General features: G+C 41.9%; 1 protein-coding gene across 2 annotated transcripts in view; it reads left to right on the top strand.

Annotated features, from left to right (window-relative positions):
• KLHL36 (kelch like family member 36) overlaps positions 1 to 9,303 on the top strand; it is a 62,954-nt gene extending 53,651 nt beyond the window's left edge. For both annotated transcript variants that reach the window (XM_069217607.1, XM_069217608.1), the window contains exon 5: positions 8,257 to 9,303. In XM_069217607.1, the coding sequence (XP_069073708.1) occupies positions 8,257 to 8,812 (556 nt within the window). In that variant the 3' untranslated portion in view covers positions 8,813 to 9,303. The remainder of the gene's footprint in view (positions 1 to 8,256) is intronic.
• Positions 9,304 to 24,088: the final 14,785 nt, after the last annotated feature.

Here is a 24,088-nt window from a genome sequence, read left to right as displayed (position 1 = left end):
AATAGTTACATGGATATGCATTTCAGAATGTCTTTGCACAGTGCAAAATATTATTAAAATTATCTTATTTAAGCTGTAAACACCTGCAATTAAATCTTAACCAATGTATGACTCTTCACATGAGATATAGAGCATAACATGAGATACTCCCACTACAGAATATGTGATGGTCTGAAGGAAAGGCTTTCAAGAATCAGAGCAAGATCAATTAAGTTTACGGCCGTGCAAATAATGAATACCCAGAACTGGCAACTTTGCTAATTTTTAGAAAAAAGTATGCAGACTATACTAATGGTGGAGCTTCTGAATTTAAAAAAGGGGGGTTAGGAGCTTCAACAACTCTCTGAAGCAGTGGGAATTATTACACAATCAAAAGGGGCACATAGTGCAGCGAGAGACGTGTGCTAGTGCTGTGTTGTTCCACAACACAGACTAGATCACCAACTTCTGCTCCTTAAAGGAATTAAAGGTAGTGACCTCCCCTTTCCTCTGCCCCTTTTACCATCTCCCCCAGAAAAACACACAAACCCCTGCCCACCCAGAACCCACATGGCTCACCCCACAATGCATCACAGTCAGGAGCGTAGCATGGTCAGTAAGACTGGGGGTGTGTGAGCTTCAGATTTCCCAACAATCACATTGGCATATAAAGTTGAAATACATTATACGACAAGTGTGCCATATAAGAGGGGCTTGGGCGCAGCATAAAGGGAGAGGAATGCAGATTGGTTGGGGCACTGTAATGCTATCTGTATTTAACCACCGATTCCACCTTGAACACTGACTCTATTTTGTGCTTAGCTTACCTTCAAATGGCGTCACAACGGTGGCGCAGGTATTTTTCCATGGTCAGCTTGTTTTCTACATTGAACGTGTTTTCGCTTTTCTCACCAGAGAAAGGAATATATCATGGGGGATGCAACGATGATAAGAGTGTACCAGGATGAGAATGTTTATAGCAGAGAAGGGTACAGCTCTGTCTTGGAAATGCACATTGGGATCTGGCGAATTCTTTTGTGTGTTTTTTTCAACACAGACCTAGTGCAGCCAGCGCTTGAATTTCTCAACTTACTCGAAGGGATGGGGAAGGTTACCAGAACCTTCCTCTTGGGTTTGTTTAAGGTATGTAAGGTAGGGAAACTTGGCACCGAGGCAGAAAGAATTCATTTTTGAGGGTGGACGTATTGGGGAATATTTCTCTTGTTTCAGCTGTCCAGGGTTCTACAGCTTGATGTTGGCAAGGACAAGGATGATGTTGGATTCGATCCCCTTGGTGATGCATTTGTATTTCTTAATTATTTAGCCTTTGCTGTGTGCATGCTTAAATATATAAATATATATATATATATTAATATTTATATATATATATATATATATATATTTACTGCATACATATTCATTGTTGATATATTGCACCTTTTCTGCTTATTATTTTTCAACTGCTGTGATTATTTTAGTATCTGCACATTTTGCTGCATTCAAGTTAAATTCTCACTTTAATATTTTTGTATACTTTCGTTTGAGACCTGGGAAGTGCCTTAATAAATTCATTACTCAGACTAAGAGTGCTAAATTCTTTGCATTCTTTAGCCCCTTTCCCTCTTAGTTTGAAGCTAAGCAGAACAGGCACTAAGTGAAAGAAAGCATATTATTTTGTGAAATAACTAGCATTTTGGAAGTATTCCCAAACAGAGCACGGGAGAGAGTGTGTGCATTTTTGTTTGTAGGATTTCACCATGAATTTTACACACACAGACACCTCACCATACCCAACTAAAAGCCCTTGTACACAACTAATTATCACAAAATACATTTGTTAACACCGCCCCTCAACTCCCGAAGCTATGCCCCTGTAATCAGCACACTGTCATTAGATGCGTGCCAGCCGATGTTCAGATCTCTGCCACCATTCCTGCTCTGTGTCTTCCTCTGCGGCCCTCACAGGCACCTCCTTATATCTCTTGGAGCAAGTTAAAAGGCAAAAGGAAGATATTTCTGAGTCCCAAACCATATGCAGAGAAAGCTGGGGCCCATATTATAAATAGAGCGCTTTTTCGCTGTTTGCTCCATGATGCACCTTTAAACAGTTGTGTAGGCCGCAAACGGTAATAATGCACCCTTATATAATGAATGCGGTGACAGTCAAAGCGTAAAATATATAATATGTATAATATATATATATGTGTGTGTGTATATGTATGTGTATATATATATATATATATATATATATAGAAATTGGGTCTCTAGTTGGCAGAGGTGTCCAAATAGGGACCATAATACTAGTCAGGGCAAGTCTGATACATAAACTAAATTAGCCTGTGCTCACCCTCATTTGTGCAACACTTATTCCCAGTAACACAGTGAAAGACACAACAAAAAGACTCAGCACTAGCTTAGAAAAATAGATAATATTTATCTGATTTAAAACAAGACCAAAACTACAAAAATCCAGTTAGCTTATCATGCAATATTCACTTGTTGCGAAGAGAGTGGTTGCTGATACAAAAATATTAATTTTTTAGGTATAGATTATTGTGATTCTATAAGCCTGTGCACTTTTATTGGCGTAATTACAGTATTATGCAAGCTCGCTGCGAGGAGCGACAGGTGTAGCATCGAAAGTGCTCGGGTCCAAAGTAAATGAACAGAAGTCTGTCTTTACCTCGATCAGGCAATCTGAGCTTGTCGCACTCGCACCTAGGGGTGCATCTCGAAGTAAAAGACAACAATGTCCCCAATATGTTTTAATATAGAAATTTAATTGTGGCCGCTCTTGTTAAGGGACTTGTGGACTGTTTCTCCCACCACAGCCATCTCCACCTTCGGGAGCGGTGAGACCATGAATCGGTCTCACTGGGACCGAAATGGCAGGTGAGCCTTCCTCCAATAGCCCTCTGTGTCCTGGGAGGTGAGTGTGAGCTGCCCGGCCTCGCAGGCACAGCACCACGTAAGAGAGCTGCAGCTCTGGGCATCGGCGGTGCAGGTGCAGGCAGGTCTGGGGACGTGGTGTTGATCGGCCGGTCCTTTGGCCTTCTGGGGAGTCAAGTGAGTGCGTGCCGAGACTGCTAGGCAACCTAGAGTGTCTCAAGCTGCACGAGGCTCCCAGCAGGGGTTGCAACACCGCTCGTAATCCATGCACAACCAGCTCAATGCTCAATGCTCAGAGGCCAGGGAGGTGCTGCTGTGAATTCTTTGGGCTTAAAGCAGGTACGCTCTCTGAGCTGAGAGTGTACTGAGCTGAAACAGCTGTTTGATAAGGTCTCTGATGTCCCGCAGACAATTAAAAAGAAATCAGGGGCAAGCCAGCAAGCCCTTGGAGACTGTTGACTTTAGGGATGCAGAGATAGAGTCCATTCCTTCTCACTACTGGACAGAAGCAGCAGGCCAACACAGCAAAGCAACCAACGAGGTGGCAGTCACTCCTACAGCACAGTACACAGCAGGAGTATGCCAACACACCAATTCAGTTGCAGAGTGGCAGTCTGTACTGGCAGCACTGCAGTCCTTCTCCTTGGCAGAGTGTCCTTGATCCCTGTAGAGTTCTGATTTGCAGGGGTTTGAGGTCCAGTACTTGTACCCAAAAGGTCAAAAAAGGCATTGAGGTGGGGAAGACTTTAGAGGAGTTCTCTGAAGTGCACAAGGGTTCCTTTCATCCCAGCTTCATCTGCCAGGCTATCTGTGGGGTGTAATCAGTCCTTTGTGTGGAGACAGGAAACCATCTATTGAAATATGAGTGTCAAGCCCTCCCCTTCCCTCTGCCCAGGAAGACCCATCAGTATGCAGATGAGTGCAGATGCAGCTGAGTGTCCTGTGTTTGTGGCTGTCTAGAGGGAAGTCACAAAGTGTAGCTGTCACCCAGCCCAACCCAGACTTGTATTCAGAGACAGGCGAAGGTACAGAATGGTTTAAAGTAAGAAAATAATGTCAACTTTCTAAAAGTGGCATTTTCAGACTTAGAATTTAAAATCCAGCTTCACCCTAGGTGAGGTCAGAGGCACCAAACTCCATTTTTCTATATCTTCCCAATTGGAAATTACACTTAAAAATATGTTGTAACGTCATCTCAATGCTGTTCTATGTGAGAGATAGACCTTACAATAGTGCAAAACAAATTTGAGTGTTTCACTATCTGGACATGCTAAACTAAAAAGTGCGTGTTCAATTTTTAAATACACTGCACCTTGCCCTTGGAGGCTAACTAGGGCCTACTTTAGGGGTGACTTACATGTAATACGAAGGAAGGTGTGGGCCTTGCAAGTAGGTACACTTCACAAGTCGACATGGCAGTTTAAACTGCACACACAGACTCTGCAGTGGCAGGCCTGATACATGTTTGAAAGTCTACTGAAGTGGGTGGCACAATCAGTGCTGCAGGCCCACTAGTAGTATTTAATGCAGAGGCCCTGGGCACATCTAGTGCACTTTACTTGGAACATACATTAAATTAAATATGCCAGTTGTGGAGAAGCCAATGTTACCATATTTTAGAGCAAAAGGCACCTGCACTTCAGCACTGGTCAACTGTGGTGAAATGAACAGATTCCAAAAAGCCAGCAAAAATGACTCAGAAAAACAGGAGGTCTGCTGGGGTGGGTGGGAGGGAGTGTGTGTGTCTCTCTCTCTCTTTCTCTCTTTCTCTCTCTCTCTCTCTCTCGTTCTCTCTCTCTTTCTCCCCTCCCTATGAGATGCTGTCTGTCCCCTCGCATATTGACAGAATGAACAACACAGGCCTTTAGTTGATCATGTTTTTTACTTCAGTGCATGGTATTGAATGCCTTTTTTTGGTTCAATAATTTTTTGTTTTATCCTCTAATTTATTATTGAGTACAAAAGAGCAACGTTATAACTACCATAACACTTTTTAAACAAACTCTCAGCATTACATTTCCTCCAGGGGTATTAAGTTATTTAATATTTTAAAGTGCACATCAAACAATTGGGTGTAGGATCAGTTAAATTATGAATAAAACTCCTTATTACTCTCAGTGTGTGATGATGAGGAAAAAATGTTTTGTTTCAGCGGGAAAAACTATAGGGAAATATTACAGTCCCCACACCCTAATTCCTAGGGTAATGATAAATGAAAGGTTAATGCAAAGGTGGGTAAGCCACATATAAGTTATATCAACTGGATATAGTCTTACGATAAATGACTCTGGAGAGTCTGAGGGTTCCGTGCCATCAGCAGCAGATCATCCAGATAAATTATCAACCAGACACTCTGGGACTGTAGGGACTCCACTACCGGTCTCATCAATTTTGGGAAGCACCATGGGGGCTAAGGACAGCCCGAACGGGAGAGCCTTGAACTCTAGACAAAGTTCCTTCCAGTGGAACTATAAAAATCTTCAGTGAAGAGGAAAAATAGGGATGGAAAGATAGGGGTCCTTGAGGTCCAGATGGACCATCCAGTCCCTTTCCACCAAAATATCTCTCAACATGTGAGTCTTCTCCATCTTGAAATGTCTGTACACAATACATTGGGTGAAATCTTTGAGGTTTAAAACCCCCATTTTTGTCCACCAAAAAGATATAAACCCCAGAGGTTGAGGAGTGGAAAAGCATACAGCTCCTTTGTCTAACAGGCTTGAACCTCTAAGTCTATAAAAGACTCTTCTGCTTGGGAACCTAACATCTGCATAGAGGGATGTCTGTCTTGGAGCCTCAAAAAACTCCAGTTTGAAACCTAGCCTCTAGTACTCCAGGATCTCCGGTAAGTTGTTCCACTTGTTGAGAAACAATCCTACTCCACCCCCAACATTACCTCTGAAAAGGGGATAATTCTTACCAGAATATCCAGAATCCTGTACCGCTCCTTGTTGTCCACAGCGGGGGCCTCTGCGAAACCTGGATCGTCCCCCTCTGGAGCGGGTGAGATAGAAGGTGGAGTCAGCCGACTCTCCATACCAGTGATTTTTTTTCTCTCTCTCTCTCGATCTCTCTCGCTCTCTCTCTTTCCCCTCTTTCCCCTCCCCATGAGATGCTGTCTGTCTCCTCGCAAATTGACAGAATGGACAACACAGGCCTTTAGTTGATCATGTTTTTTACTTCAGTGCATGATATTGAATGCCTTTTTTTTTTGGTTCAATAGTTTTTTGTTTTATCCTCAAATTTATTATTGAGGACAAAAGAGCAACGTTTTAACTACTATAACAGTTTTTAAACAAACTCTGAGCATTATATTTCCTCCAGGGTATTATGTTATGTAATATTTTAAAGTGCACATCAAACAATTGGGTGTAGGATCAGTTAAAGTATGAATACAACTCCTTATTACTCTGTGTGTGATGATGAGGAAAATATGTTTTGTTTCAGCGGGAAAAACTATAGGGAAATATTACAGTCCCCACACCCTAATTCCTAGGGTAATGATAAATGAAAGGTTAATGCAAAGGTGGGTAAACAACATATAAGTTATATCAACTGGATATAGTATTTTGTGCAATCCTCACTAGGGCTTAGCGACTAGTGTCCATATTATTATAAGTGTCCAAATGATGGAAAAAGCTGTATGTTTTGTTCCATTGTACCATTGTTTTTTTATTTGTTCGGTGTGGTAGTGTTTTCATGATACACGGAACAGCTAATTTGTTTAGTCCTACATGGGAGAAATTTCATCACGGCTGTCAAACAAAACATAACACGTAAGACGGTATTACACAACTTTTCTATTTAAAATTTATACAATATATGTATTAAAAATTTAAGACTTAATGCTTAAGAAAATTGTTTAAGCCATGAAAATGCATAGTCATTCCCAATACATATCTATTTTAATTATTGCCAACTTACCAATCAGCTACATGTCTGTCACTAAGGGTGGAGCTTGCAATGACATATATAAAGGATATTTGTAACTATACATGATAGATGCAACCAAGTGAAGTACAAAAAGTTAAGATCATCCATACTTTAATTCATAAGTACTCCATTCGTTCGGGACAATATCAATATTGTTAGTCGCTGCTCCTCACTAAACCTAAGGTTGTTATGCCGGAATATACTAAATTTTGAGTTTCCTAACTCAGTGTAGCCATTTTCTCTCTGTCACCTTCTTTCTTTTTCTCTCTCCTACCACAGCCCCATTCCAGTACTCGACCAGCTTGCATATTCCACCAGCTTGCTCCAAGACACCTTTTCTCTTCAGCTGTTTAATGCTGAGCGTTTGATAAAGAGACTGGAGCTACCAGGTTCTCAGTCAAATCCTATACTTTGATTGTCTTATTCTAACACTGCTTCAGAAAAGAATCATGGCAACAGATTTGGCTGAACTCATAATGCCATGGGCCCATCTATCCAGGTTAGGTTCCATACCAGGCCTCCACATAAGCGGCCTAGTGTGGGGCAAATCTTCCTTCTGTCAGTATCTCCAGAGACAGCCCTACAACCCTAACTCACTCTCTCTCCTCACAGACTGAACCCCAGTTGGCTCTTGAACATTACACTCAATCTATGCAGTCCAATTGCTCAATGTAGTGATGTGTTGCTGCACTCACCTGTGAATGGACATAGTACGTGGTCAAAAACTCAACCCTCGATCATCCTTAGGAAAAACACCCCTTTAATAATTCATGTCACATGCACACTGCCAACGTTATGCACAATATTACACTTTTGTGATTTACACACAAAAAGCACAAAGAATTTAATCTCTATTAATTTCAGACATTTCATTCTTGCAGCTAAATTCGGTAACATTTATTTTACCACAGGTCTATTTGGGTATAACTTATTGCCCTCTTGTCAGAACAATTGCTACAGTCTCTACAAAGGGCATTACCCCCATGTTATTTGTTCGCACCACAGTTATGAGTCAAAGCAAAAGGAGAGAGCCCATAATGGCGGGATAAGAAATGAATATCTGAGAGCACCCAGTAGCTTGGGAACGTTAAGGCTATTAGAAGGGGTATCATTGTGCCCCCAACAAAGGCAAATGAACAAGTGACTGCTGCTTCATATACCTGACATTCAGCCCAGAATACAGGGAAAATATAGTACCCAGTGCCAGGACTCTAAACTTTCTGATTGGCTTAGCCGATCTACACATCGCATTCTGTACAGTATACTTATTATCTACAGGTAACTAGCATTCGCCTGCGGTCTAATTTTTGCCTAGAAACTTTGTGTGCGTAGATCTTATCAACGACATAATGCAATATTTTTAGCCACTAAATGTAAGCATTGTGAGCAACAGAAAGTCAAGCTGGCTACAAATAACACTCCTCTTTTTAACATGTATCAATTTGTTTTTTCAAGGTTTACTTATGGTCATGCTGGATCAACCTACAATGAGTGTATCTATATATCCGGCGGCCATGATTACCAAATAGGCCCTTACAGAAAAAATCTTCTTTGTTACGATTACCGCACAGACATCTGGGAAGAGAAAAGGCCTATGATCACGGCTCGCGGATGGCACAGCATGTGCACTCTTGAGGACAGCATCTATGCCATTGGCGGCAGTGATGACAGTGTTGAATCCATGGAACGCTTTGACATCCTGGCTGTGGAGTCTTACAGCCCTCATTGCGACCAGTGGACCAGGGTGGCTCCCCTGTTTCACCCAAACAGCGAGTCCGGAGTGGCAGTATGGGATGGGAAGATTTATGTTCTTGGTGGCTATAGCTGGGAGACGACTGTCTTTTCCAAAATTGTGCAGGTGTACGATGGTGAGAAGAAAAAATGGTTCAAAGGGACAGACCTTCCTAAAACTATTGCTGGGGTGTCTGCATGTGTTTGTGTGCTGAAACCAGAAATGGATAACAAAAACAAAAAATCCAAAATCAAAAGACATTCAGAACATGAGAGATGAGTGACGAGGACATGTGTCTCCTTAAAGCCACCAAGCACTGTTGGCCCTGCAACCCCAGAACATTTGGAGGGTGAATATTGAACTCTTCTGTCATGACATTGTGGTGCCCACTAAAGGGTTTGGTGGCAAGCTATTGGATGATCATTGCTTGGAGTGAGTGTGCTCACAGCTGTATCCCATGATGAACTAATGAAACTCTTCTGTTCCCAGAACTCTCACCTCCCTCCTCCCAAGTCAGTGAGGGACACAATACATTCTGTTGACAGAGAGTTACATTTTAATGGTGTTGCATTGCCAGCCATGTGACCTAATACTGTTCTGCATATGCATGATTGGAAGCATAGCCTTTTTTTAATGCATGTGTGATTTTAGAGGCCTGCCAGGATGGATGACAGGTGCATGATGAGAAAGAGGTGGGGGGATTTATTGGATGCTGCTATCTGCTTTGTACAACTCTTTTATTGAAAATAAACCCAACTGTGAACACTGAATTGTGAAATGTTTCTAGTACAACACCAAGGGAAATGCAGCTTGTGTCCCCATTTTAGGTCTGGGCCACAAACTGTCTGTCAGAGAGTCTTGTCACCAATACAGTACAACATAAATACATATAGATAGTGGGCTTTTGATCATTTCCTTTTAGTTGTTGGCTGTTGGCATTTATTTAAGATATCCACTAGGTTGTGTGGGCTGTTACTTAAAGCAGTGGCTTTTTGTGGATGGTTAAATGGGGTTTTAAATAGTCCTCTGAGTTATCCTTCACCTGTTGCAACCCTACCTGCTTTTCAAAATATATTCAATAAAAAGACAGACTCGGAATGGGAGTTTGAGATTAGTAATTAGAAAACCATGAAGGTTTATTACAAATTTAAAAGGTAAATAATATAGTAATGGGCAAAACTCAGAGAAATGCAAAGTCTCAAGTGTGCTACATAATCAGTAAGAAATTGGACAGCATCTCTAGTAAAGGTGAAAAGAATTTGGCTCAGCCTTAAATTCAGGGGTTGATATAGTTTTCTTGCATAAAAATGAATGACTGCAAAGTCGGCATGGTATGATCATTGCTCCAACAAATCACATTTTAATATGCCCATAACCATACCTTCTTAACACTAACCCACCACATGAATATTGATTCAACCCCCGTGACTTAATATCGTCCAGAGTGGTTAGAGCAAACTAGTTACGTACACAACAGAGAACATTATCCATTAATTCATTCTGCAAGTAGAAAGAACCTTGGAGAACACACCAAAAGGGTTTCCTCTAGTGAGCTCCTCAAGAGCAATGTTGTGCAGAAATAAACAATCCACATCCTGCTGTATGTAGCGTCAGGCGAGAAATATACATTCAGAATGTAAATCATGATATGGCATCAGTTTTTAACAAGATGGCTTCGATGCCTAAGTGAGGCCTAGTTAGATCTATGCCAGAAAAATACATTTAAACACATTGTAATGGTTTCATTTAAATAAAAATAGGGCTATGCCCATATTCATGTGTGAGTTAACGTGCAGAGTTTCTGAAATAAAGCACATTTTAGTTTGAATACACAAAAGCTCTTACTGTGGCATTGAGGCAAAAAAAGAAAACCTTCATGAAGCGGGTAGGTCAGCACCCTCCAGTAAACTTGACACTTTTTGATTTTGCCAGTGCTTGTTATAGAGTGAAAAAACTGGGACATGAGAAGAGACACATTTACGTACACTGGAGTACCATAGCACTAACTGGAAATAGTGTCCAGTGGGGCTATGTTTAGAACAAAGGACGTGCCATGTGTACCTGACTGTAGTTTAATACTTCATGGGCAGCATTGCGTAGGATTCAGTTCTCCTCCCCCCCCCCCCCCCAGATGAGACCTCCAAAAGAATGCAGTAAAAGGAGCTGGAACGTTGTCAAGTTGTTATCGGTGTAATATACAACATGATTAATGGTTGCACTGCACTAAAAGAGTATTTAAAATTAAATTCTCTTATAATTGCTGATAGATGATAGAGGTTTAATTAATAAAGACATTATGCAAAACTGTATTGATAACTTAAATACACGGTCTTCCTACACTGTACAAGGTTTTGCAAACATTTACTAATGTTTTAAAGCACTCTTGTAAAACATACAGTAACCCAGACCTAGTTTGTTAGTATTAGATTATGCCATATATGGCAGTTTAGAGGCTGGGAACGTAAGGTAAGTCCCCAAAATGTTCAAAGCTTATAGATGTTTTGACCAAGACCAGTATATGATATGCCGCCTACTCCATATCTTAAGGAGCCAAGTTCGAACTTGGTCCTTCACAGTATGACATTCTGAATAGCACCTGTTATTGCAGATGAGTTCCTTTGATCAGACAAAAGATAGACTCTCCAGTAATGCCTCTTGTATAAAGAGTGGCTTGGAGGCCGCAAATTTTATTTAAAGTGGTTTAGAAGCTGCAATCTTAAAGTTTAATGTTATGGGCAGCCTCCGGCTTTACACAGTATTGGTAATAATTTTTTATTGGGGCAGCTCTATGGGGATCTTGTCAAGGACTCACGCTAGTGAAGGATTCTATACTTCCAAGTGTGCATATTCCTCACTAATTAATTTCTATTGGATTTCAGAACTACTGACAATAGTTTCAGATGGAACAGAAAGATCTAGATTTTTGTACACTTGTACTCTAGTCCATAGATGCTTGCAAAGCATCAATTCTAAATTAATATTGGCCATGCTAGAGGGCACTTGCGAGAATACCCTGTGGTCTGTGAGAACCCATATGGCAAAAATACAAGTTGTTACTGAAGTAAAAATCCTTCTAATAATTTTTTTCATAAAAGCTTTGACAGTTCTACAGTGTTGATAGATGCCTAGTTTCCTTGCCTGTGGTTACCAGACGGTCCAAGAGGGTGCGCTAATAATAGTTGCATCCCAATTGGTAGCCAAGAGAAGTGTAATAAAAATTAATTGACTGTGGCACCCTTAAATAATAGCATTGTAGTAAGGTGGGGCAATAACATAGGGACCCAGTGGACAAACAAGAAATAGAGATACCAAGTGGTGCTGCCCCAATGTTCTTATTTCATCAATAGATGTTTTGGGTTGTATGTGTGTTGGGGGGTGGGTGGAGGGGTTGTCAAACAAGCTGGAAAATAGATGAGGAAATTAAATAGGAAATATTAAAAGACTGTTCATGCAAGCTATGCATTAGGGAAGATGTTGGGAGAATCCATGTATGACCGTCTGTAGGAACCAAGTCCAGCCAATCTGGATAACCCAGAACCAACTGTATCTAATTCTACCTATGTCCTATACTTGCATTTTAGAAGGGTATTGTAGATAAAATAAAGTTCCCCAGAAGACCTGTAAAAATAAAAGGAAAAAGAAATGTTATGTTTCAAAGTATCACAACTGAAAATGTAAAGTTCTGTCTAACGAAGAAGCTACTAAGGCATCAGCTACTACAATAAACGAAGAATGTCTTACTGACCTCAGATATTAATACGATTGATCATGAGCCTCTTGCTACTCTGCTGAATTCAAAGAACATTGAGGCAAGAGGAGATGGATATGCCTAAATCAGCTTTTAAGCTGAATAACCATTCTTGTGAAGTCCAGCAATTGGAGTTTGCAGATTTTTTCCCAGATGATTTCATCCATTTTCCATTGAAAAGGTCACAGATCTGGGACATATTGTACACTATTGCCTGTTTGCTGTTATCTAATGCAAGCAATATTATACCGGATCCCTCCTGGAAGGCCTTAAGTTGGCACAACGTATTGCAAATGAGGCAAATATGACTGTTGTAAACTAGAATATAAGACCGAAGGATCATGGATTGTGCATAGATCACAAGCAGAGTGGAATATGAGCTGCAGCCAGAAGAAGAGTCCTAGGCACGGTTACCACCTACCCTAAATGACACAAGAAAGCAATGACAAGTGTGAGGAGCATTTAGCCTTTAGCCAAAACATAACTCTGTTAGTGTTAATTGCCTGGAGAGGGAAAATAAGAATATTTGAAGTTCAAATAAATTACATGTCGTCTGTTAGAATACTGTTGGATTGAGCTAAAAAATGGAGGAACAAGAACACATTTGTGGTTTTCAGAAAACATGGGCTAATACAAAAAATCACCTTGGAGGATTTGTTGCTTACCCTGTTCAATCAATGAAGGCCAAGAAGAGAAGCCTAATTGGTGGGTGTGTTCTTTGGATCGCCCTGACACTGAGAGTCCATGTCCAACATTTGCCATATCAGACAAATGTGGGGTTACTCTCACAGAAGAAGTGTTTGACATTTTCTATCTATATGATATGCCCTTACACAACAAAGAGAAAAAGGTAGTGCTGTTAGTACACACAAAGGAAATTCTATTGTTTAGCAATGAGATTGCTAATCCCACCAGCCATAACCTATTGGTGTAGGGTGATTTTAATACCTTTGATATATGAGAGTTAGTAAAATTCTAGAAAAGGATTGTGCATGGGGTATTAATTAAGCAGACATACAGTGGAATACATAACGTAGATTAGGGTGTTTTTTTCTATGAGGGTTGCTTGTGGTGTACCCCCTCCCTCCACTTGATCGGTCATACTAGGTTTGAGTCACAAGAAAATAACCCTTTTAGAGCAGGCAAAAGGATGAGTCTTATTCATTTTGTTCCTGTCAATAGGGAAGCCTGGTCCTTGGTTAAAGTTTGGAAAGCGGAGACACAAAAGTGGCCATGGCTCACCCTTGTTTCTTAATGGCTCTAGATCAATGGTTCTCAACCTGGGGTTTGAGAACTTCTGGAGGTCCACGAGGTCGAAGTAGGGGGTTCATGACTGTTTTACAAAATTAAATAATAAAACTAATAAATTAAAATTAATACAGTATTCACAAATAAATAAGCAATAATTGAAAAATGTTCTATATTTGATTATAAATTATACAAAATATATCAATATACTAGTTTTTGTATTTTGTAGTGTATTTGTTTGAGGTTCAGATCATATAAATTGTGTAGGCAGGGGGAGGCTTCCAAAAACAACTCAGTGGGGGTCCCCGAATTCTAGTAATGATTCAGTGGGGGGTTCACAGAAATCAAAAGGTTAAGAACCGCTGCTCTAGATCATTTGTATAAAGCCCTGCAAATGCTAGAATTTTGATGGTAAGAGTTAAAATCAATCCTTCTACCAACTCTAGGGAAGATATATGGAGCGTGGAAAACTGCAAATTTGGCTTCAAGCATGATGGGAGAAATTATACTTTAAAGGGGGATTGTTCCCCCTTGTAGTGATACAATAAGAGGGATCAACTTTGTAACAAATTTCAAGCATATTGTTGGGATTGTCTCCCTGAATTTAACAGAAGCCTTGTGCCAAACAGTCACAGTAGGAGGAGTCCCTATCAGTGGTTTGATTCAGACCATAGGGGGAACACACAAGAGCTGCTGAGTGCTAAGAGCTGAGCGCATTAACTGCAGCAATAAGGGCAGGGTGTGTATTGTCCATTGTTAACTTTACTCTGTCCCTGAATGATGTGGGAGGTCACCTAGCTAATCGAAAACCTGATACTCCAAAGCTGAGTGGCAAAAATATTGCCTACTTGTTGATGACAAATGATACTTTGTTGTTGTCATTAACAGAATTATCTATGAACTGTTTACTCAAAATATTTGAACCATACTGCATTCAGAAACCGCTATCAAACTGTTATCAATGGTCGGAAAATTACATTTATGATTCTGAACCCTGTGAGACCCTCCCAGGAGAACATTTTGTTTTTACAGTGAAACACGAGCAGGTAACTCACTTGGATTATTTTGGTATGTGCTTTGATCTGAGGCAATCCTGGCCCCGTATAAAGAGAAAGGATTGTCCTCCTTGTGGCAAATGTTGAGAGCAGCCATACGATGTAAGGAAACAATTGGCTGCCATCCGCTGAGTGCATTTTGTTTATCACATAAAGGAGGAAGCATCAATAGTTTATGAAGTTGAGTTGTGGGGCATATTGTCTCAGATGTCCCACTCCTGTACCTGGGACCTTCTACCCCGTTTCCACCTTTAAGATTAGAATTAGGCAACAACTGTGAGCTGACAGAGCTGCCCTGAGCCCAGTCTTGAATTTGGCTAAATTTCCAAGGAATCCCCATGTAGACGTCTGATTTGGATCTCTCCCTGATGCTTAATCAACAGAGGAATCCATTAGAAGCTTGTGGCTGAACAATGTTAAAAGTACCTTGGAGGGAATAGGTGAGGGCTTCTGTGAACAAATCTATCATTAATAAAATGTGATTGTTGGGATATAAAAACAAGCTATTTGTTTGCAAAGCATAACAAAATGTTCCAAAACACCAATAAAGACTTGTTAACATGTGGATAGCTAGCCAAACGGATAACCATGCTAAATTTAATTAGAATGATTTGTTCTTATTTGCATTGTATTGTTATGTTTTTTGTTGTTGTTTTTTTTTTAAATATGATGAGTGCATGGACATTGGTGAAAGCTTGATTGTCCAGAACAAGATGTATAGGCTGTGAGATAAGATGAGGGCCAGCATTAAGCATGAGTTGTCCAAGCTGATGCACATGAATTTACAAAAAACTCCAGTGGTCTTAGACCTCAGACCGACTTCGGAGTAGAATTTACTGACAGTGGCGTGTTCTTTTGGCTTTGTATTGTTTGAGCTGAAAAGAGTTTGTCTTTGGTACAGGTGCTCAGTGCGCAGTGGGAAGTTGCTCTGCATTGTGACGATTACTTCCGCTTCACGAGCCATACTAAGTGCTGGAAACAGACAAGGTGCAGAGGCAAGATTAATGTCAAACATGATGTTCTTTGTATGCAAGCCATTATTCGGCAACACCATTTTCCTAGAAAAGTAGGCAGACCTAACCCTATGCTGATCCACTGTGGTTATTTCTCCATTGTTTGCTATCTCAGATTGCAAAACCAAGATGGCTTTTACATCTTAGTCTGTTATCTTATTTCCTGGCTTAAGTATATGCATGCAGGCTTGTGTTGAGTAGAATGCATCACAGCACATTCGGTCACTGATTTTTCATTGCATTCATTGCCCATTGCTGTTCTTTTTTATCCTTGACTTCTGCCTTTCTCAATAAGGATTTCTCATGAACTTGACTTCAAGAAGGCTTATGCTGGGTTTATTCTCAACCCAGATTCAGGGTAGTTTTGGTGCCAAGACTGTCAGGGAGGGTTTTTGTGTCTGTCCCTGTGGCAGCTTCTTTCTAACTGGCACCCTCTTAAGGAAACATTTGATGTCTTTCACATATGTTTTATATTGCAGGGAGGCACTGTGTATGCCCTTCCTTGGGCATTCAAGACCAAAACTAGTAACACATTCTTTGTGGCCAGTCCTTGACAAAGGGCAATGGCAGACTGACCGGATTGATGGTGCTAAGGAGAGGTAAGCCTTTTTAACTGTGATGGCCAAGTATTGCAGCTCAGGCTAGAATCCTAGAATACCTAGTTTGGGCTGGTATTTAGATTGGATCGTTCTGCCTCTTTTAAAAGTGTATGTCTAATTGGCTCACCCACAATCAGTTAACTTACTTATAAGTCCCTAGCATACGGTACCAAGGATACCCAGGGCCTGTAGGGGAAAGCACCCGTTGTGGACTGCAGCACTTATTATGTCACCACAAACATGAAAAAAATAAATCATGACTCCCAGCCACCATTGCTGGCTGGCAGGGAGGTTTAAACTGCTAACTCGACTTTGCCATTTTAATTAATGGCAAAGCCCATACCTTTCTTTTTCATATATATGTCACCCCTAAGGCATGCCTAACAAGATGATGTACATTAAAAAGGTTTGACCTGTGCTTTTGTATGTCTTGAAGATAAAAAATAAAAAAAACATTTTTACAAAGGCTAGTAACCCCACTGGTGACTACGGAGTTACATGTTGACAATTCAGCACTGCCAACTTCTGAATGGGACTACTAAGTATAGTACTTCAAGGTAGCAAAATAATCATTTCATTAAACCCGACTTGTTGCTCAAGTCAAATTTAATGTAACTTTTGCATAAATGGCAACTTTAGAATGTTGCCACTTTGTTGCCCAAACTTTTCCAGTCTCAGTTATGGTTGCACATAAGCTGTTGTCTTTCAGAAAAGCCTTCTACCCTCATGAAGGGAAGTGTCAGCATCTCTCAGGAAGGAACATAAAGAATCTGTCAAGTCAGGAGGTGTGACCTCATTCTGACAAGAAGGCCAAATGGGGTGTTAGCCCAAAAGGTGAGCTTCTAAAATGAAGCCACCTTTAAGGGCAAATGGTAGTCACACACGAGGGGTTGCTCTTTTAGCAGACATGCTGGCATCTTGGACAGAGAAAGAGAAGCCGTTGCAAAACCTGTTTTTCAATGTGCATGAAGCCACAACTCTGGAATGGGCTAGGATGCTCCGCACAACATGAGAGGGGTTCTGCCATGTTGGTCGTGGGCAGAATGGTCATTCTGGGCTACCTAGAAGACACACTTCACAGTTAGTTATCACTAGGCTGGAGGGACCTGGTAGCCCACTGGCTAGTAGTTGCCTCATGCCCTGAAGGTAAGGACTGGCATGAAAGTTGCATCCCTGGTACCCAGACCTCAGATCACATCTGTACTGGAGAGAGGACTGAAGAAGGACTGCAGTGCTGTTCCCTGGACCTAGCAAAGAAATGCTGCACCATGAGATAGCAAAGAAAGAACTGTGTCTGTGGTGTCTCTCTTGAGGAAAAGTTCTCCCCAAACAAAGGCAGAGAAGGTGACTCCAAGACTGAGTTGCCTGACTACTACTTATAGCCACAGGACCATAAAAGCTGGCCTTGGCGAGTTGGTAGCCAAGAACACTTAATCAGCACTGACCTGCCAGGTGCAGCCTGGGAGAACAAGTCCTAACCCTCAAATGTTGCAGCCCAGTCTGCTGGAACCAGGAGAGTCTTCGGAGTGCAGTTTGGTCACCCAGCAAGCAATTTACTGGGGGTTAAAGGGAACTGCTGGGTTTACTGTAACAGTAGACCAGTGGCAACTGTTTTTTGCTGGACTTCACCAGGACTTCGAGGGACATCGACTCCCTGTGGCTAAAGTCACCTTACCGTGTTCGTGTACCGAGTGGTAGCCCCAGGAAGACACCTGACACTTGCTCAGCAATCATGGCATCCTTGAGCATCGTCAGCATTGTGCATCACTTGCATTGGGAACACTCTTGATGTCTGTGGCCGGCCTCCCGTAGATCCTGGAACTGAACTAGAAACTGCGATCTGACTGGTCTACAGCACTTTGTTGGTCCATGTAACTCGCTCCCTGTCGGAGTTGGTCACAACAAGAGTGCTTTTATAGCCTCTTTCAAGTTACTTGTCATGGCTAACCCCAAACTACGAGTTGCAGCGAATTACAATTAGTTATTGTGCTAAGTGAAAAGCTGTGATTTATTGTTGCTTTAAAAATTAATCTCTCAGAAACTCTGGTAGATTTTTGTCATTGGGGTGTCCATTGATAGATAAAATACATCCTATTTTTATGTATTGTTGTTGTATTTTGATGGTGTCACGTTTGTGTTCCCTAACTGTTTTGGTACTTTTAAATGCTTAAAGTGTGTTCCTTTGATAAAACCCGACCACTCTGAGCCACGGCAAACAAGGTCTGAGCTAAGGTATTTTAAACTTATCTCATGGGATCTGCTATTGGTTTCTGAGTTTATTACATGGTGAGGTTGAATAACCACACCATATACTAAACAGATTTCCTCTCACCATATAACCAAGGTGCTAACTGCCTCTTGATTATAGTTGTCTGTCACTAGCAAATCAGAGGCAAGGTAAAAATAGGCTTGCTTACGTTAAGGCCCATTGCGCCATGGCCATGCCTCTGAAGATTGTGCAGAGATTAGAATTCTGAGCTGTGCAATATTTATCACACCCCACAGTTTTTGGCAAGTCAAACATGCCGACGTTTCATAGGCAAAGGCCTGGTGATACGATAAAATCCAAGACGTCATGCAAAGGACTGCCACAAATCACTTCTGGTCTTGGGTTCTGGTGAGGTGCTGCTAGCTGGCCAGAAGAAGTAGGCCGACAGCCGTCATATGGCGCAGGATCAGACTCAGTCCCCAGTGCTGGGTGGTGCTGCCGCCTAAATCCAGCAGTCTCGTTACCATAACGGGAGTCACTTTACAACAGGCCTCAGTCCTAATCATGGATAGAGGAATAAGGCAAGGTTTAAAGCAGACAAAGAATACCAGAAAATAATGCACACATTTGTCTGAAATGTGCTCAAGTGCATGCACATCATGCAGATAAATATAAGTACTTCTCCTTCTGACACATTCTTAGTGCTGGCTGGATCTCTGCCTCACCTCTGTAATTTTATAAATGCTTAATCTGTGTTAAGCAGTGTTGCTGTTTTGCCTTGTGTGTTTTTAAATGTGCCCTCGTCAAACAGACATGTCAAAAGATAGCAGAATAAACCTCAGTCTGTGATATCTGGACTATCTGCTGTGAAATGCATAAAAGCATCATGAATAGAGATGTTCAATGGGGATAAGACATATATAGTAGAACATTAGGGAAGGTTGTGTTTGTAGGTAGTTCTAGGCCCAGCTCTAGAGGCTGAAGTAATGTTTTATACACAAATATTCTTTCAACAACTTTACTTGATCAAGGGGCAGTTAATGTGATGCTGTTCATCTTAGTAGAGTCCATAATGGTGAAAGCATCTGGTCCCTCTATCCCTGAAATTATCACTTGTAAAATAATTGAAGTGATTAATAAAAACGTAATCACTGCATTACAGTATCCAAAATTTCAAATATTAAAAGTATGAGTTATAACCTATTCTGTTTTTTTAATTGAATAAACTTGCTGTAGACAAAGTCTTCGAGTTTTAAATTTTTTGCACTGGGTTTATAAAATATTACAATTCAAGGTGTCCCTGCAAGTTCTAAAGCCTATCACAAAACCTCAGGGCATAAGTAGACCTAGGCTCATGTCACACATCAAGACGTGAGCAGGTGTTGAAATGATTCAGTATGATATTGGCACAACCTACAAGCGCCAAATGTTTGTGTTGACGAGCGACTAAACTCCACAATGGGGTCTAGCAGAAATCACGCCCTTACTATGTGATTGTGACGGCGAAGGTTCTGTACAGATTTGCTTGTTATGAGGTGTTCAAGTAAAAACACAACCCACGTGTAAAAACACAACCCACGTGTTTCTTTGTTTCAAGATCTGCACAATCAGAAGCTCTTGAGATTAATTTAGTTTGATTCCAATTTACCTCCGCAGAAGAGGGGTAGTTAGAACCCTAGTGTTAGAGGTTGCAGGTTTCCTACAGAAACAGTTAGAAGGGCCATTCATACTGTGCTAATTTGAAACCTGCTTCTCATCCTGCCCCCGGATGAATATCAGACATTTTTGAAACAGTAGATTTTTATTATAAATGCCAACGTGTTGTAATTCCCGCTGGGTAAATGCACGCATGTCTTTACCATGTGTGCATTTACCCAGCGGGCATCACAACACGTTGACATTTTTAATAAAAATCTGTTTCAAAATAAAAAAAACACTGACATTTACCAGTTATTCATAACTGACATATGTAGTACTCTTACTATCACATACCCCTTACTAATCCCTGAACCCTACCATCCCCATACTACCCTGTGCCCTTCTGTAGGAGGCTGGCCTGGTTTGTAGAGGGTACCTGAGGTACTTACACCTTATACCAGGTCCAGTTATCCCTTATTAGTGAAATGTAGGCAGTGTTCTATCAGCCTAGGCTTTCTAGAGGTAGCTGTAGCTGAGCAGCTTAGGCTTAATGAACTAGAAGACCTGCAAAGCTTCTGCAATACCACTATAGTTACACTGTACTTATACACAATAAAAGACAATACTCAGTGTTACCAAAAATAAAGGTACTTTATTTTAGTGACACAAGGTTAAAAATATCTTAGAGACAATACTCCTTCTGGATGTAAGTAATATACACTAGAAACCAAACTCTGGTAAGTAAATAGTCACAGAATATTGCAAACAGTAGAAAATACAATAGATTGCAATGGGCCCAGGGGCAACACAAACCATACACTGAGAACGTGGAATGCGAATCACGAATTCCCCCCTAGGCTAGTGTAGTGTGTAGAGGGGCACTGGCAGTGTAAGAAAACACAAAAGGTAAATAAAATACCCTGACCCAGAGCCCAGGAAAGTAGGAGTAAAGTACTGAAAGTTTCCTCAGGACACACTACAAGTCGGGATAAGAGTTATTGCAAGAACCAAGCAAGACTGCAAGCAACAAATGGTGGATTCCTGAACCTGAAGAACTGTGAAGAGAGGAGACCAATTCTAGAAGTTGCAGAAGATTCCAGGAAGGACAGGAGCCCCTGCTAACCTAGAAGATAGTGCAAAAGAGGATTCTCCGGTTAGAAGACGTCTGCAGAAGAGCACCAAAGAAGATGGCTGCGGGTTCTTGCATGGTGCAGGAGATGTCCCACGTTGAGAAGTTGGATGTAGGCTGTTTCTGTTGCTGGATTCGTCCAACAAGCCTTGGTTCAAGAAAGGCTGCGGTTTGCGTCAAAATGGCACTGCCTGGACCCAGGAGGGACCTGAGGGCCTCAACTCAGACGGAGGAGGCAGAGGTGGGCTCCCAACACTGGAGAGAGCCCACAGATGACCAGGCAGCACCCATGGGAGTCTCAGCACACAGAGACAGGTGTAAATTGTTGTTGGTGCAGCACAACAAAAGAAGGTCCCACGCCACCGGAAAACAACTCAGCGAGTTGTGTGTCGCAGGATGGAGTGCTGGGGACCTGGGCTACACTGATTTTTGGAAGAAGTGCACAGAAGCCCAAGGAGCTAGAGATGACGCAGTGCACAGGGGTATTGTCGCAAACCGGGAAGGCAAGCTCTTACCTCCTCCAAATTTGGACAGCTGGTCCTTAGGACAGTCTGGGTCGGATGGGTCCACCACCTGTGTTCCAGGGAGCACGCTCGTAATCAGGCGAGGAGTCCCAGACAACTGGTAGTCATCTTGGTAGGTGCCTGCAGGAGCAGGGAAGAGACTCCGTCACTCCACGGGAGATTCCTTCGTTCTTCTGGTGCAGGGTGAAGACAGGGAGCCCTCGGAGCATGCACACCTTGGAAACTGTTGCAAATGCTGTGAGATACAGACACAGAGTGGCTATGCTACTGGTTAGCACCTCCTATGTGTGCATATAGTAAACTAGAAGAATACAATGTCCATCCATCGCAGATAGTACTGCCAGGGGTGCCAAACTGGTAGAACACCCAACCACTTTAAGTGTACTTGTGCCGGTTGAATCAACCAACACATACAAATCCAAAACATATATACCAATGCACACCACAACAGTTCTTATGGTCCATTCCTTGATGTACTGAGTCAATCAAAGTTCAACATAAACATCTGTAGGTGATGGCAATTTTATTCATCACATGCAAAAAGAGTCCAATGGAATAACAGCCAATCCAATTAAACAGACAGCCGACACATGTTTCGTCAACATGACTTTCTGAAGGCATAGATATGAGTATAATAAAATGTTCCAGGGCTGCTGCGAAATTTCCAACATCCAGACACCAGGGCAGGAAGTAGGATTGCAGTTGTCAAAGCATGAGATATATTATAATTAAGTTGATGAATGCGACCGTGATAAGTCGTATTCGTACAAGTGTGTCCCGCGTATTGAAAGCATGCAATCCTGCTTCCTGCATTGGTGTCTGGATGTTGGAATTTTTGCTGCATTCCTGGAACATTTGATTATACTCATACCTATGCCTTCAGAAAGTCATGTTGACGAAGCACGTGTCGGCTGCGTGTTTAATGGGATTGGCTGTTATTCCATTGGAGTCTTTTTGCATGTGATGAATAAAATTGCCATCACCTCCAGATGTTTACATTGAACTGTTGCAAATTCTGGCTGGAGCTGAAGTTGCAGGTCACAGAAGTCGTCCTGGATACTTTTTGCAGTTACAGCAGTTCCTGGAGCAGTCTGTGGTTGATCTGATAGTCAGAAGCTGAAGCAGAGGATGCAGAGGATTCCTGGAGGAGTCTTGCAAGCTGAATCTGAAGAGGAACCCACAGGAGAGACCCTAAATAGCCCTGGGAGGGGGGATTGGCTATCTACCCAGGTATGCACCTATCTGGTGGGGTCTCTGACGTCACTTGCTGGCACTGGCCACTCGGAGATCTCCAGAGTGTTCCCACACCTTGGAAAAGCAGATGGCTAATGCCAGGGACACACTGGAGGAGCTCTGGGCACCACCCCTGGGGTGGTGATGGACAGGGGAGTGGTCACTCCTCTTTCCTTTGTCCAGTTTCGCACCAGAGCAGGGACTGGGGGTCCCTGAACCGGTGCAGACTGGCTTATGCAAGTAGGGCACCATCTGTGCCCTTCAAAGCATTTCCAGAGGCTCTGGGAGGCTACCCCTCCCAAGCCTGCAACACCTATTTCCAAAAGGAGAGGGTGTAACACCCTCCTTCCAAAGGAAATGCTTTGTTCTGCCTTCCTGGGACTCAGCTGCTCAGACCCCAGGATGGCAGAACCTTGTCTGTGAGGTGGCAGCAGCTGTAGCTGCAGTGCAAGCCTCAGAGAGCTGGTTTGGCAGAACAGGGAGTCCTTGGTGGAGCCTCCAGGATGCATGGGATTGGCCCCCAATACCATATCTGGAATGGGGTGACAATTCCATGATCTTAGACACCTTAGACACCTTACATGGCCATATCCGGAGTAACCATTGTGAAGCTACATATAGGTATTGACCTATATGTAGCAAACGCATGTAATGGTATCCCCGCACTCACAAAGTCCTGGGAATTGGCCCTGTATAGCGTGGGGGCACCTTTGCTAGAGCAAGGGTGCCCTCACACTTAGTAACTTTGCACCTAGTCTTCAGTAAATTAAGGTTAGACATATAGGTGACTTATAAGTTACTTAAGTGCAGTAAAAATGGCAGTGAAATAGTGTGTGCACTATTTCACGCAATAATAATAATAAAGGTCAGTGCAAGGGGAAAGTAGCCTAGACTGCCACGGAATATAAACAGCTTAATAAAATCTCTCTATACCATAAATGTAAAACAAACGAGATTTACTTTCAGGCGTTATCTCCATATGAATCTTATGCTAACATATAATTCAAATAACAAATTGTCAAACTATTTATAAGCAAAGGTAGGTGCTCCTAAAAGAACAGTGAAAGTGCAGAAGTGCAAGTGAGTGACGGTGATATATACAAGTAGTGCAGAGTGTGGTTGTATAAAATTATCTTCCAGTGGCTCCTACAATCCAGGA

This window comes from Pleurodeles waltl, chromosome 12, assembly GCF_031143425.1.
Source record: "Pleurodeles waltl isolate 20211129_DDA chromosome 12, aPleWal1.hap1.20221129, whole genome shotgun sequence".
Taxonomy (NCBI): domain Eukaryota; kingdom Metazoa; phylum Chordata; class Amphibia; order Caudata; family Salamandridae; genus Pleurodeles; species Pleurodeles waltl.
Note: the sequence above shows the minus strand (reverse complement) of the source record. Positions and strands in the feature narration are given on the sequence as shown.